Raw genomic sequence first — 13,736 nt, 5'->3', positions numbered from 1 at the left:
AAAAGTACCGGGCCGAGCACCGAGCCCTGAGGTACCCCGCTACTCACCTCTCTTCAGTCTGATGAAACACCATTGACAACAACTCTTTGAGTTGTATTGTATTGTGACAGAGTTGGACAGTCAGAGTTCTTCAGTAAAGAAGAAAGAAGTAAAGAAGAAAACATATCAGTAGGGTGACTCGGTCAGTATAGGGAAAGGAAAATAGAGGGGGAAATCTTGCCTTTGAGGGAGGGAAATGGATGGGGCCATAATGTTTAATCAAATAAGTCCAGTCCATGGGAAGACTGCCTGCAACTGGTTTCCTGCATATCAGTCAGATCCTGTGGCAGAGATGACACATGTCACCCAAAACAGTGAAAAACAATGCAGTTCTTGGTTGGGGATCTCATAAGTAAATTAGAAGAAATGTGTTGGATCAGATCAAGAATCTGTTTGCTCCAGCATGCAATGGTTTTTCTGGGAGTGACTGACTAGATGCTTATGAGAATTTCACAAACAGAGGATATAACCAAGAATCTTCCCCAACTAATTTCTTTAATTAAATAATTGAGGCTTTTGAACTCTGGTGCTGGAGAAGACTGTTGCAAGTCCCTTGGACTGCAAGGCGAACAAACCGGTCAGTCCTAGAGGAGATCAGCCCTGCCTGCTCCTTAGAAGGCCAGATCCTGAAGATGAAACTCAAATACTTTTTCACAGTCAGAGTAGTTCAGCAGTGGAATAGGCTGCCTAAGGAGGTGGTGAGCTCCCCCTCACTGGCAGTCTTCAAGCAAAGGTTGGATACACACTTTTCTTGGATGCTTTAGGATGCTTAGGGCTAGTCCTGCGTTGGGCAGGGGGTTGGACTAGATGGCCTGTATGGCCCCTTCCAACTCTATGATTCTATGATTCTATGATTCTATGTTGTTGGGTAGAAGGAAACAACTGATCCTTTTCAGAGAGCTTTCGTAATGCCTTGCAGACTGTGGGCCTGCAAGCAACAGAAGGGCCTGTGAAATGAGCAAACCTCAGCCTGCAAGCCTCTACCGCCTCTAGAATTGCTGATCAGTTCTGCAGGCAACAAATTGCTGCTTTGGAGGATTGACTCTCAGGCATTGTAACGTTTTGAGGCTCCACCTCCAAACCTCAAGGAATATTTCCAACCCAGGGGTAGCCAACCTCCAGGTGAAGCCTGGGGATCTACTGGAATTACAACTCATCTCCAGATTATAACAATCAGCTCTCCAGGCAGAAATAGCTGCTTTGGAGGGTGAACAGGGCTGTTGTGCAAAAGAAACATTTGAGGCCTTCCACTTATGTTGTTGTGGAAATGAAACATTTGAGGCCTCCTGCACAGGGTTGTTGTGCAGATGAAACAGGAGGCAAAAGAACCCCCACAACAGCATCCAGTTTCATCTTCACAGCAACCTTGCACGATACGGCTCAAATGTTCAGAGAGTGGTGGAGAAGAGACACACATGGCTTTGCTACATCTTCCCTCCAGCAACTAAGCTGGCCACAGCAGCATTTTAAGTGAGAAGAAGTTTTTCTGTAGCCTCTCTGTCAGCCATCTGTTAGACAGAAGGGGAAAGCTTTCCTCCCTCAAAAGGAAAGCACACACATGCCCATAGACTCCCCTGCATTGCATTGGTCATATCACCTGATATATGTTTAATACATTTAAAAATATATTTAAAAATAATTAATTCCCACCCATTTGGGCAACCCTTTCAGGACTATGAAACCCTGGTTGAGAATCCTGTCATAAAACTTTGCCCAAATGCAAAGCGCTCCCAGGGATGCACTGACATCACTTCCAGGCACAAAGAGATTAACATCAGTGCATCAGGATACTGCAGACTTTCCCAACCCCCTCCTGTTTCCCAGCATATTCTCTCCCCAGTGTCAAGGAGTACTCACTGCCAGTGAGGAATCCCCGGCAAAGGAATGGCAGCTCTAGGTCTCCCATTCCCATGTAATTGCCCTATACTGGGCAAGACCAGTAGTCTGTCGGTATGGTCTATTCTAGAGATTCCCAACCAGGCGTCCATGGGAGCTCTGAACTGGCATGTTATCGGGGCAGGTCTGGGCTGTCTTCACAGCTCCTACTTTTCTTTTCAGCCTACATGAGGCAGAGCCACCATAGTAGTTGTAAAGGGAGGATGAGGGAGCAAAAGGAGAGCTAGAGGTGTTGGTAGTGATGTCACTTCTGAGGGTGTGGCATGTGGGTGTGGCCAGTTGACATCACTTCTGGGGCTCCTCAAAATCTGAAAAATTATTTCAGGGGCTCATCCATGGTCAAAAGATTGGAAAAGGCTTGTCTAATCTATCAGTGGCTCTCCAAGATCCCAGACATCGCCTGTAATGGATGCTTTTTTATCTGGAGATGTCACAAATCAAATTTGGGATGTCCTGTACACACAATGCTCAGCCACTGAGACACATCTCCTCCCTCCAACACAGGTAGGAAAATCAGCTTGCTAGATCAAATACCAGTCCCATAGTTTGGCTCTCACCACTTGCATATTTTCTCCTGTACCTTTAATCTCAATAGATTGCAAGAGAAGCATTTCCTAGAATGAATTCACAAGTTAGGCATGGTCCAAATATATGAGAGAATTAGGTGAGCATGCACTCTACCATTTCAGATAGCAGGTGATGACACTTTATATGTCTCTTTGCATTAAAACTACTCTGAGCTGCATTTTAAAAAGAAAAACAAACAAACTAGAACAACAGGAAGAATGCCCCAACTGCCTCCATTTGTTTGCTGTGCTGGTTTCTTTTCCTTTTTTGGTAGTTTTTGTTTTAACATTTTGTTTAACATTCCGTCATCTGCAGTATGAGGTGGGCCAGTATCCTATCACCAGATGCTTTTGTATGTGCAAACTAGGTCTTAAAGAGGAATGAAAATAAGTGGAGAAATAACCCATTTTGTGATCTAGGTCATTGATGAAACAAACAATAATTGTGTGAAGTAAAAACACAAAATAAAGCCTCTTTAAGCAGTGGAGGTGGAGAAAGAGAAACAAGAACCTGAATACAGTCAAAACTAAGGAAGAATTAATTTTGTATGTACACATATTAGAAAGGGAGGGAAATCAGAAAAATACAAAGCTGGTTTTTCAGTTTGCAGGCCACCTCTAGCCATTTGCTGATCTGTCGCTACAGAATATTCAGGAATATTCAAACTGTTACTCAACTTTGGGCCAGTCACTGTTCTCTCTGAGCTCTCTCAGACCCACCTACCTCACAGGGTGACTTGTAAGGAGAGAAAGGGAAGACAATTATAAACCTAATTCAGGAAGTGATGTCGCAGATTCAGGAATATTCGAATTGTTACTCAGGAATATTCAAATTGTTACTCAACTTCAGTCTAAGAAAAACCACTGAGAGGACTTGGGCACAGAGGAAGCTGGGTGCTATGATCAAGAAGATTCCCTTAGCCACCTATTATTCAACTGCCCCAAATTTCAGATGTTCCATCATTATCTGGGGGGTTTTATGGGAAACCTGAAGTATCTGTGCATCGCTGAGAAACATCTAGTGAAGATGTTGCTGAGTGTAAAGGAGCCTTCTCAGATAGTGGACCTTGCAGAAATCCTGCCAATTATCTCGAGAACTAATCTATCTCTGCTGTAGATCAGCTATAAGACATAAGGCCTTATTATTGTTGTTCATATGTCTATGCCCGGAATGTGTTTCTGTTTTAAATTTTGTACATCAAATCTTATGCCAATAAAGGTATCTGAATCTGAAAAAAAATCTGATCAAGAAAATCAGGAGGGTAGTAGAGGCTGGATAGAGAGGGAGGCTAAAGGCTTGAAAATGACCACAGGATGTAGTGAAGATAAGGAATCAGGATCCCCAAAGCAAGACGGTAGAAGTGGAAGGGTAGGGCAAACTGAGAATTGGCAGCCTGAGGAAAGTATGGGAATATCCAAGCAACAGAAGAGTATAAAAGACAGAAGCTGAAAAAAGGGGAACAGAAAGAAACAGCTAAAAACCTCACAAGGGCTTAGGAACTAGAGTCTTATGCTTGTTAGTAGGGGGACATAAGGCAGATAGATAGAAGAGGAGTAGGGATGAAATGGAAAATCTAGGTAGCAAAACACAGGGAAACTGAAGAAGCAGCAAGTCTGAAAACAAGCTGAACTGGAAAGAGGGGCAGAAGACTCATGGAGCTAAAGTAATAATACAATATTATTTGGGACATTGTTTGAGCAAATTAATTACTTGGTCATGTTTCTTGCTAAGAAATCCTTCCGACAGATCTCTCCCATTCCTGGAAAATGGTTGATCCTCTGGAAAAAGAAAAAAGAAGTCAAACTTTCAGCACAAAATATATACTTATTTTAAAGACTAAAGTAAACCACTCATTTAAAATGGGGAGAAAACATGCCATATATGCTATAACATACTACATTTAATTTCTATGCCATTTTAATCACACATAAACCACTAAGAACAGAATAGATGTCTCAGGCAACATGTACAAAGAAGCTACATTTTAACACATAGGGTACTAGAGAATTCTCATCTCGTTTAACCCTCTGAAGAATCAGGATAGGCATTACACATGCCTTGTGTAAGGGTATGAAATCTGTTGTCCAAAATAAATAAAATTACCCTAATAAAACCTCCCATACACATGGGTGTGTTTTATCCAATACAACCATGGATAGACTTTCCCATTTTAAAACAAGCAATCTCAGAAGGAAAGTGAGCAATATTCTCTTTGGCACAGAGCCACCTGACATTGCCAGGAAGATGTGCTCAATGGAATCCAGTAAGCTCAGCAAGCAAAGAATGCCGCTGTCTTCAGCTGGGCATTTCTGGGAAGATTCATCTTTTGAAGTCCACAGTGGACGTTACACACAGTGGCTTATAGCCACAGGGATGGTTATTGATATAATAGATGTAAGAGCAAACTGCATTCAGGAAAGTGGATTGGACTGAAGAAATACCTCCATTAATTCTAACTCATTTTCTATATATAGGGGATAGCCAAAAGCTTTCACATTCTATCCACTCGAAAGGAATATGAAGCATTAAAGCCGCCCCTTCTGTTTCTATTCAGCAAGTACAACATCCCTGAGCAAGTTCCCTTTAAATATTACACAGCAGCCACATGGAACTACTCTTGTCTGCTCTTCCCTGAACAAAGATAACATTTAGAAGCATTCTGAATGGGTATAACTGAAGATTTTTACTTTTTAAAGGAAAAAATATTAAATAATTTTCTGATGGGGGAGGGAGAACTATGAACAAAAGGGAAATGCAGTAGCTTTGTCTTATTCGCATCAAAACTTTAAATCGTGGTAGCTTTCACTATCTTAGGCTACATGAGATTTATTTAAACATGTGGGTCAACAGTCCCCAAACACCAAAGACAATATCTTCTACACTTTAATACTAATAAAGGAACTCTGACTATATGTTAACCTAGACCAGGGGTAGTCAAACTGCAGCCCTCCAAATGTCCGTGGACTACAATTCCCATGAGCCCCTGCCAGCGAATGCTGGCAGGGGCTCATGAGAATTGTAGTCCATGGACATCTGGAGGGCTGCAGTTTGACTACCCCTGACCTAGACTATCTTCACTACAATGTTATCACAGCACAGGTGAGACACAGATGCAGGCATATCATACCAGAGGTGCTTCCTGAGCTGAGCCTCAATGCATTGCTAAAGCTCCCAGGCCCTAGACAAAGATCAACCCAGATACAGACCTGCTTCTGAGAATACACTCTAAATTACTTATTAATGATGGACAGAAGACCCAAGAAAAGAATACATTTATCAGGCAATGTATACAAAGACATTATATTTTTGGTACTAGAGAATTCTCATTTCCTTTATGCCTCTGAAGAATCGGGATAGGCTGGCAATCCATGTTGTGCCTGAAGTCACCCAGTGTTTCCTTACCTGATAATTTCGGAGTTCTGCAATCTTTTCCTGCTGCACAGCAGAATCGCTCCAGATGAGGTTTGCAGACTCATCGTCGTCACGAGCCTTCACATACCCCATCTCTTCTATTACTACGCGAACTAGAAATATACATATATATGTCTGTAGATATCACAAGAACTATAGAGTTCAGGACTCTCTAAAGAAAAAATAATTTTAATGTTTTGTCATACAGCAATATTCGCATGTAGAATATTAAATATTATGAACTCAAGACCATGAATCATTTAAACTTGCATATCTAACTATGCCTATTGCACTGATGTAATTATCGTATATGGGGAAGGCACTGGCAAACCACCCCGTATTGAGTCTGCCATGAAAACGCTAGAGGGCGTCACCCCAAGGGTCAGACATGACTCGGTGCTTGCACAGGGGATACCTTTACCTTTACCTTTAATTATCGTATAATTTTGGCTGGAAGCAAAATGAAACTTGCTATGAGAACTAAAAAGATTCTCATTTTGATTTTAAAAAATGCTTCCAAAGCAATATGCTTAGATTTAAACTGAATCTCTGAAACAAGTCCATTACCGATATCCATCTGGAATGACAAGGGATACTACAAGCAAGAAATGTTCCCTCGGGCATTTGAGGGATCATTTGCAACCCACCCCAATCTCTGGGTCTGCAATAAATCATGTTTTGCCACCACATCTGAATTCATAAACTATGGCTGGTATTAGCCTCAGACACCAGAATTCTAAGCAGTGAGTGTTCCCAGTTTGGAATCTTATTTGCAGGACTGGCACAAACCAATTTACCAGTTTTCCAGGAGGGGAGACCAACCAGTTAGGCTCGTTGGCAGTGGGATGGGAGAAAACAGACACTTTGAATAGCTTGGAGAGTGGAGGGAACCATGTGATCAAGCAGGCTGTGGAGGTGAGAGGAAAACCAAACTTTTGAAGAGTTTAGAAGGGAAGAAGAGATGGGGCAATTGGCTGGAGAGGGAAAGGAGATGAGACAGAGGATGCAGAGACTCTCTAAGGTTGCACCAATCATCGCAGCAGCACAAAGTGGTCAGTCACAAAAGAAAGGAAAATCAAAGTATGAAGAAAATATAATTCCCCCTCAATGCTTGCTTCCCTTAGAGAAGGTGGAAGGATGGGACTGTGCACGTGGATTGCCTTCACACTGCCACAGAACCCTGGAAACAGGACGGTACAGCACTGGTGCAAGATCAGACTCTGCATGATAGATGCTAATCTGAAAAGAAGCCAACAGCTCGATTGCTAGTAGTTCCCCCTCTGTTAAGTCTCCCAATCCTTCCTTGGCACTTCTGCTCAAGGACAAGCCCAGTGCAGTTTCCCTCCCAGCTATGAGCCTCAAAGAGACTGGCAGAGAAGGAAGAGTCCTCTTCTCTTTCACTCTCTCTAAAGTCCTCAATTCCCACCCCCCAACATAATTACTATGGGAAAATTGACCCACAGTAATGTCAAAGTCAGGACTGGAGGTTTTGGAACCTCTTGTCCCAATGCAACATCTGAAATGCATATAAAATTCTCATAAGAACAGCAAGATGCTAACTGCCCAAACACTCCCACAAACAAAAGAACCCAGTTCAGCACCTATAAGCAAAAGTTCCTTCATACTACTAAGTTTCCTATGGAGCTTCGTCAGGCATCCCAGGAATTTAGGAACATTTTATTACACATCCTCACTTGTGATGAAATAAAGGGGAATTTATTTTCTTGTTAAGAACTTGCACAGCAAAGCCTTCTAAAGGCTTCAAAGAGAATGGTGCTGACTCTCTAAACAGTACTTATGTGAGACACTAGGGACAAAGCCCATTGCATTCAGAAATAAAATGGGTGCTAGATGGGGAACTCTGCAGGTGGCCTCCCCCCTCCCTCCAGGACCTGGAAAGACTGCAGGCTGGAGGCCCCTGGGCAGAGAACTCATTGTCAAGGGCAGCTCTCACACAGCAGGGATCTGCAGCCTCTGAGCCTCAGAGGGAAGTGGGAGGAGGAGGGGATGGTTAGAAGTGGGAGATGGAAGCCTGACCGCTGGACAGACTGGCAAGCTGGTTTGAGGAGGAAGCACTCGGGGCGGGACAGCTGCCCTGATAGCACTTAAGCCATGAGACCATCTCCTCCTCCTAGGCCTTACCAGAAATATTAAGTGGAACAGATATGTCAGTGGCAACATAGGCTATAGCTTCCCTGAATGCCTCTAATGCAAGAACACATTTCTATGTAGGAAAATAACTATGTAGGAAAATGACATTCTCCTGCTTGGCAAGACATAATGCTCATTGTTTTATGTAAATCATGTTTCAAACCAATGTGAAATGAATGGATTTCAAAAATACACTGAGCTTCAATCATTGTGAGCAGTCTTGCTAAATGTTAGATGCTAGAATGATTTAATAGGGACAACTTAAAAACACAAATTTCAACAAGTAAGGTTTTGTAAAACTAAGGGTGCAAAAGATTTTAAGTAGCTAGCCTCTCTCATGGGACCTTCAACTCAGTCTAAAAATTTGGGATTCTAAATACTGGCCACTAAACTGAAATAAATTCAATTAGTCGACATTCAAATCATCTGGAAACACCACAGCACCAATGAAGAAAGGGAGCATGGACCATATGGCTGTTCCAAACATTTTAAAAGCAACAAGTACTAATATACTGATCCATAGCCATTTGACCACTGGCTTTTGCAGCTAAATAACTTTTCTTTCCGCTTCCACTTTTCTTTATTCTTAACATTAATTTAAGTAGAATATGCAGCTTGCTACCGATCTCATATTTTGTGCCAATAACATTTGCAGTGATGACTCCATGTTTTTTCTTCTCTCTGGCTTTCCTCTTGATTGTGCTTGCGAAAGACAGTTCCGAGTTCAAATTCACAGAAGAGGTCCCTTGATTATCTGTAAAAGAAATATGCAAGTGATTATACTAAAACACCGCTACAATATGTAGCGGTGGAAAGTGCCATCAAGTAAAGTAGAAAAGTGAACATTGTGCCCCAGGTTAAAAAAAATAAAAATTCCAGTCTTTCTTAAAGACTAGTCACACAAATCTGATTGTACCAGTGGTTTCAGATGAGAACATGTTAGAACAACAAACCCACAATCATCAACAATGGAGCAGAGTGGAACATACTATTCTCCCAATTGTACTTCTAGAAAAAATATTATAGTATAAGTATCAGCATGCAAATAAGCTTAGGTCCTGCCCTTCCCTTACTCCTCCCCGCCTCCTTTTTGATGTGTTAGCATGACACAAACAGAAGGATTGCCTCAATTTGCATAAGGCAGTTTACAAGAGCAAGTATACTACCTTGCCAGTGGCTGGCATTGTCAGCACTGAAAGCAAATAATGACTGAATCAAGCAAAGACACAAGCGTCTGTAATAGGGAAGCCTACCTCCCTCACTGGGCAAGGATGGCATTATCACTGGAACGTTGCAATAGCAGAGTCCAAATCCTGTTGCATACACTCCGGAAACTTAAGTGGCCTTCCAAGCCAATCCTCTGAAAGCTCTTGTCATACCATTTCAGCTCAATACTGTGGTGAAACTCAGTTACAAAAAAGAAAAAGGTGCCTGTATTTGAAGAGAAACGTGTACCAATTACAAAGGATTATTAGCAACTTTCTTCTTCAAAAGAAGAAGTGTCAATTTGAAACTAGAAATGTGGCCAATTCCAAAAACAGGTGTTGGTGCTCATAGCCGCATCATATTTTTACCCATTACATTTGTTGTTTCTTAAACATTCTGAATAATTATTTGGTTATAGACTCTCCAGTTAGATTAGTCCTGGGAACCTGGGCATATTCTGCATCTCGATTTTCCCGCTTTTATTCTTGCCGATCTCCGCCCGATTCGAGCTCGGGCATTATGAGTGATCTGCAACAAACATTATTTCTGAAACGAAACAGCTTTAACATACTTGCGTCATCTGCATCACGTTAGTTTAAATCGATTCCTGACGTTCTGACATACTTCCCACCAGAGGGCGCCTGGATATGTTTTTTTTATTACCGTATTTGTACACTTTTCCATTTCTGTGCTGTCTCAAACAATCTAAGCTCTCAAAACAGAGCTGAACAGCGTATTTACCCGTGAAACAATTATTCCCTTTCATTCGACTCCATGAGTCAACCAATCAGCAGGAGATAAACACGTTCAGTCAGCACTGGAAACGCGGGGGTTGGTTGACCAATCAGCAAAAGACAGTTCCGTAATGTCACCATTGGGGAGGAGCGAGGGGAGGAATGCCGGTTAATCCGAGTGCCGAGGACAACTGAGAGCACGTGGAGAGAGCTACTGGGGAGAGTTGCTGCTGACCAGGTGAAGCTATTGTGCTGCCTGGTTGAGGTGATTGCTGGGTAATTGTTGGGAGGATTAAAAAGGGCTGCTCCTCGCCAGAGGCACGAGCCTTTGGCGCGAGCCAAAGGGCGAGAGACAAAGGGCTCTTGGCCTGGGGTTCTTGGCCGAGCAATTAGAATCAGTAGATTATATCAGTAGATTATATTTCCCTAGTACTTCCACTGCCTAGACATTACAATGGACCTCCAGGACACTCATCCCATCATCTGCAGTGAGTGTGACATGATTGCCTTCCTCCCAGAAGACAAGATGGACTACAGCTGCCCCAAGTGTAAGCTGGTAAGACTTTTGGAGGAAAAGATTAGGGGATTAGAAAACAGAATTATTACTCTGACCCAAAGTAAGAAAGGGGAGGCGTTCATAGACCAGAGCCCTGCAACTCAGAATAAAGAGAATACAACCAGTCCTGAAGAGGATAAGGAGATTGACCACAATAGGGAGCCTCTGCAGACAGTTCGGAAAAAGACTCAACGGCAAAGAGCGAGACAGTTCTCGGGGCCTTTGGAGCTCCAGAATAAATTTCAGGCCCTTGCAGAGGAGGTGTAAGGGTCAACAAGGGAAGAGGTCCCAAAACAAAGTCTAAGACAAAGGGAAGAGGCCACGGGGACAGAAGGAAATGGAGTTGAGAAGAAGAAAAAAAGGAGAGTACTGGTAATTGGAGACTCCCTGCTAAGAGGAATGGATCGCCATGTGGCTGGGCTCGACCCCCTAACCCAAGAGGTGTGTTGCTTGCCAGGGGCGAAAATTAAAGATGTTTCAGAACGGCTGCCCAAACTCCTCAAATCTACGGATCGCTACCCATTTGTGATGGTCCATGTGGGAACTAATGACATGTCCCTGAATACCATCGCTCCTATTAAAAAAGACTATCAAGATCTGGGGAGGAAGCTCAAGCAAATGGGGGCACAAGTGGTATTCTCTTCAATCTTGCCTGTCAAGGGAAGAGGAATGTGTCGGGAGAGGAAGATAATGGAGGTGAATCACTGGCTGCGTAGTTGGTGCCGGCAGGAGAGATTTGGTTTCTGGGACCATGGGATAGGCTTTCTTGAGGAAGGCCTACGAGCACCTGATGGACTGCACTTATCAAAACTGGGGAAGAATGTGTTTGGCAGGAACCTGGGGAGATTCATCAGGAAAGCTTTAAACTAAAGCCACTAGGGGAAGGAGACGATCAACATAGGGAGTGTATGGAAGGAAAACGATCGGAGGCAGCCCAACCGGCAAGGCCAGCTCATAGGGAACCAAAAGTAAAAGGATTCAGATGTCTTTATACTAACGCCCGAAGCATGGGCAATAAAAGGAAGAGCTGGAACTTCTAATGCTGATGGAAAGGTATGATCTAGTAGGCATCACAGAAACTTGGTGGAATGATTCTCATGACTGGAATGTAATGGTGGATGGATATGAACTGTTCAGAAAAAACAGAATAGATCGAAGAGGTGGAGGAGTGGCACTGTATGTGAGGAAAGGGATTACCTGTCAGGAAATTCTAGTGAAGGAGAGCATATCTACAGTGGAAAGCATCTGGGTGAAAATAAGCGAGGGGAAAACAAACAGTGTGGTGGTTGGTGTCTGCTACCGACCGCCTGACCAACGAGAGGATGTGGATGCTGCACTTTGTGAGCAGCTTGAGAAAATATCCAAGCGGCAGGACCTTGTCATCATGGGTGACTTCAATTTCCCAGATGTGTGCTGGGAAACAAACTCTGTGAAGCATCCTCAGTCATGCAACTTTCTGACCTGCCTGGCTGACAATTTCATTTATCAAATGGTAGATGAACCAACAAGAGGTTCAGCCATACTGGACTTAATACTGACCAACAGGCAAGAGTTGGTGGATGAGGTGAAGGAGGTGGGGACCCTAGGGGGAAGTGACCATGTCCTAATAGAATTCCTTTTGAGATGGGGAGCCAAGGAAGCTTGTAGCCAGATGCGGATGTTGGATTTTTGTAGGGCAAACTTTAATAAACTCAGAGACACGATGAGTGTCATACCATGGACGAGAATGCTGAAAGGGAAAGGAGCATGTGAAGGGTGGGCGCTACTCAAACAAGAGCTATTGTATGCTCAATCAATGACTATCCCAGAAAGACGAAAACACTGCAGGAGCTCTAAGAAGCCTATTTGGATGAACAGAGAACTTCAAGAGGAACTAAGAAAGAAAAGGAAAATGTTCAGGAAATGGAGGGAAGGACAGAGCTCTAATCAATCATCAGAAAGGCCAAAGCTGAGAGTGAGCTAAGATTGGCCAGGGAAGCCCATTGTAACAAGAAAAGATTTTTCAGTTATGTGAGGAGCAAACGTAAAGTAAAGGAGGCAATAGGCCCACTGTTGGGTGCGGATGGACAAACTCTAATGGAAGATGCAGAGAAAGCAGAAAGGCTTAGTGCCTATTTTACATCTGTTTTTCCCCACAGGTCAAAGTGTTTAGGCACATCTAGAGATGGCCGTAGCCAAAGGATAGTGTCTGGGTGGCAGGTTAACGTGGATAGAGAGGTTGTCGAAAGGCATTTAGCTGCACTGGATGAGTTCAAATCCCCTGGTCCGGATGAAAAGCACCCAAGAGTACTCAAAGAAATTTCCAGAGAACTTGCACAGCCCTTGTCCATCATCTTCGGAACCTCTTTAAGGACTGGAGATGTCCCGGAGGACTGGAAGAGAGCAAATGTTATTCCGATCTTCAAAAAAGGGAGGAAGGATGACCTGGGAAACTACAGACCAGTGAGTCTGACCTCTGTTGTGGGGAAGATAATGGAGCAGATATTAAAGGGAGCGATCTGCAAACATCTGGAGGACAATTTGGTGATCCAAAGACGTCAGCATGGATTTGTCTTCAACAGGTCTTGCCAGACCAACCTGGTTTCCTTTTTTGACCAAGTAACAGGTTTGCTGGATCGGGGAAATTCGGTTGATGTCATTTACTTGGATTTTAGTCAAGCTTTTGACAAGGTTCCCCATGATGTTCTGATGGATAAATTGAAGACTGCAATCTGGATTTTCAGATAGTCAGGTGGATAGGGCATTGGTTAGAGAACCGCACTCAAAGAGTTGTTGTCAATGGTGTTTCATCAGACTGGAGAGAGGTGAGTAGCGGGGTACCTCAGGGCTCAGGGCTCGGCCCGGTACTTTTTTACATATTTATTAATGATCTAGATGAGGGGGTGGAGGGACTACTCATCAAGTTTGCAGATGACACCAAATTGGGAGGACTGGCAAATACTCCGGAAGATAGAGACAGAGTTCAACAAGATCTGAACACAATGGAAAAATGGGCAAATGAGAACATGATGCAATTTAATAAAGATAAGTGTAAAGTTCTGCATCTGGGTCAGAAAAATGAAAAGCATGCCTACTGGATGGGGGATACCCTTCTAGGTAACACTGTGTGTGAACGAGACCTTGGGGTACTTGTGGATTGTAAACTAAACATGAGCAGGCAGTGTGATGCAGAAGTA

General features: G+C 43.2%; 1 protein-coding gene across 10 annotated transcripts in view; it reads right to left on the bottom strand.

The window, feature by feature from the left end:
* Window positions 1-13,736, bottom strand: part of TTLL7 (tubulin tyrosine ligase like 7) — a 104,375-nt gene that overhangs the window by 54,098 nt on the left and 36,541 nt on the right. For 8 of the 10 annotated variants that reach the window (XM_077333168.1, XM_077333170.1, XM_077333169.1 and 5 more), the window contains 4 exons: window positions 9,318-9,495; window positions 8,687-8,818; window positions 5,905-6,026; window positions 4,213-4,280 (listed from right to left, as the gene is read on the bottom strand). In XM_077333168.1, coding sequence (XP_077189283.1) covers window positions 4,213-4,280; window positions 5,905-6,026; window positions 8,687-8,818; window positions 9,318-9,342 — 347 coding nt within the window. In that variant the 5' untranslated portion in view covers window positions 9,343-9,495. Of the gene's footprint in view, window positions 1-47; window positions 257-4,212; window positions 4,281-5,904; window positions 6,027-8,686; window positions 8,819-9,317; window positions 9,496-13,736 lie in introns of those variants that run through there. The other 2 variants (XM_077333171.1, XM_077333172.1) reach the window with 2 other exon arrangements.

This window comes from Paroedura picta, chromosome 4, assembly GCF_049243985.1.
Source record: "Paroedura picta isolate Pp20150507F chromosome 4, Ppicta_v3.0, whole genome shotgun sequence".
Classification (NCBI taxonomy): domain Eukaryota; kingdom Metazoa; phylum Chordata; class Lepidosauria; order Squamata; family Gekkonidae; genus Paroedura; species Paroedura picta.
Note: the sequence above shows the minus strand (reverse complement) of the source record. Positions and strands in the feature narration are given on the sequence as shown.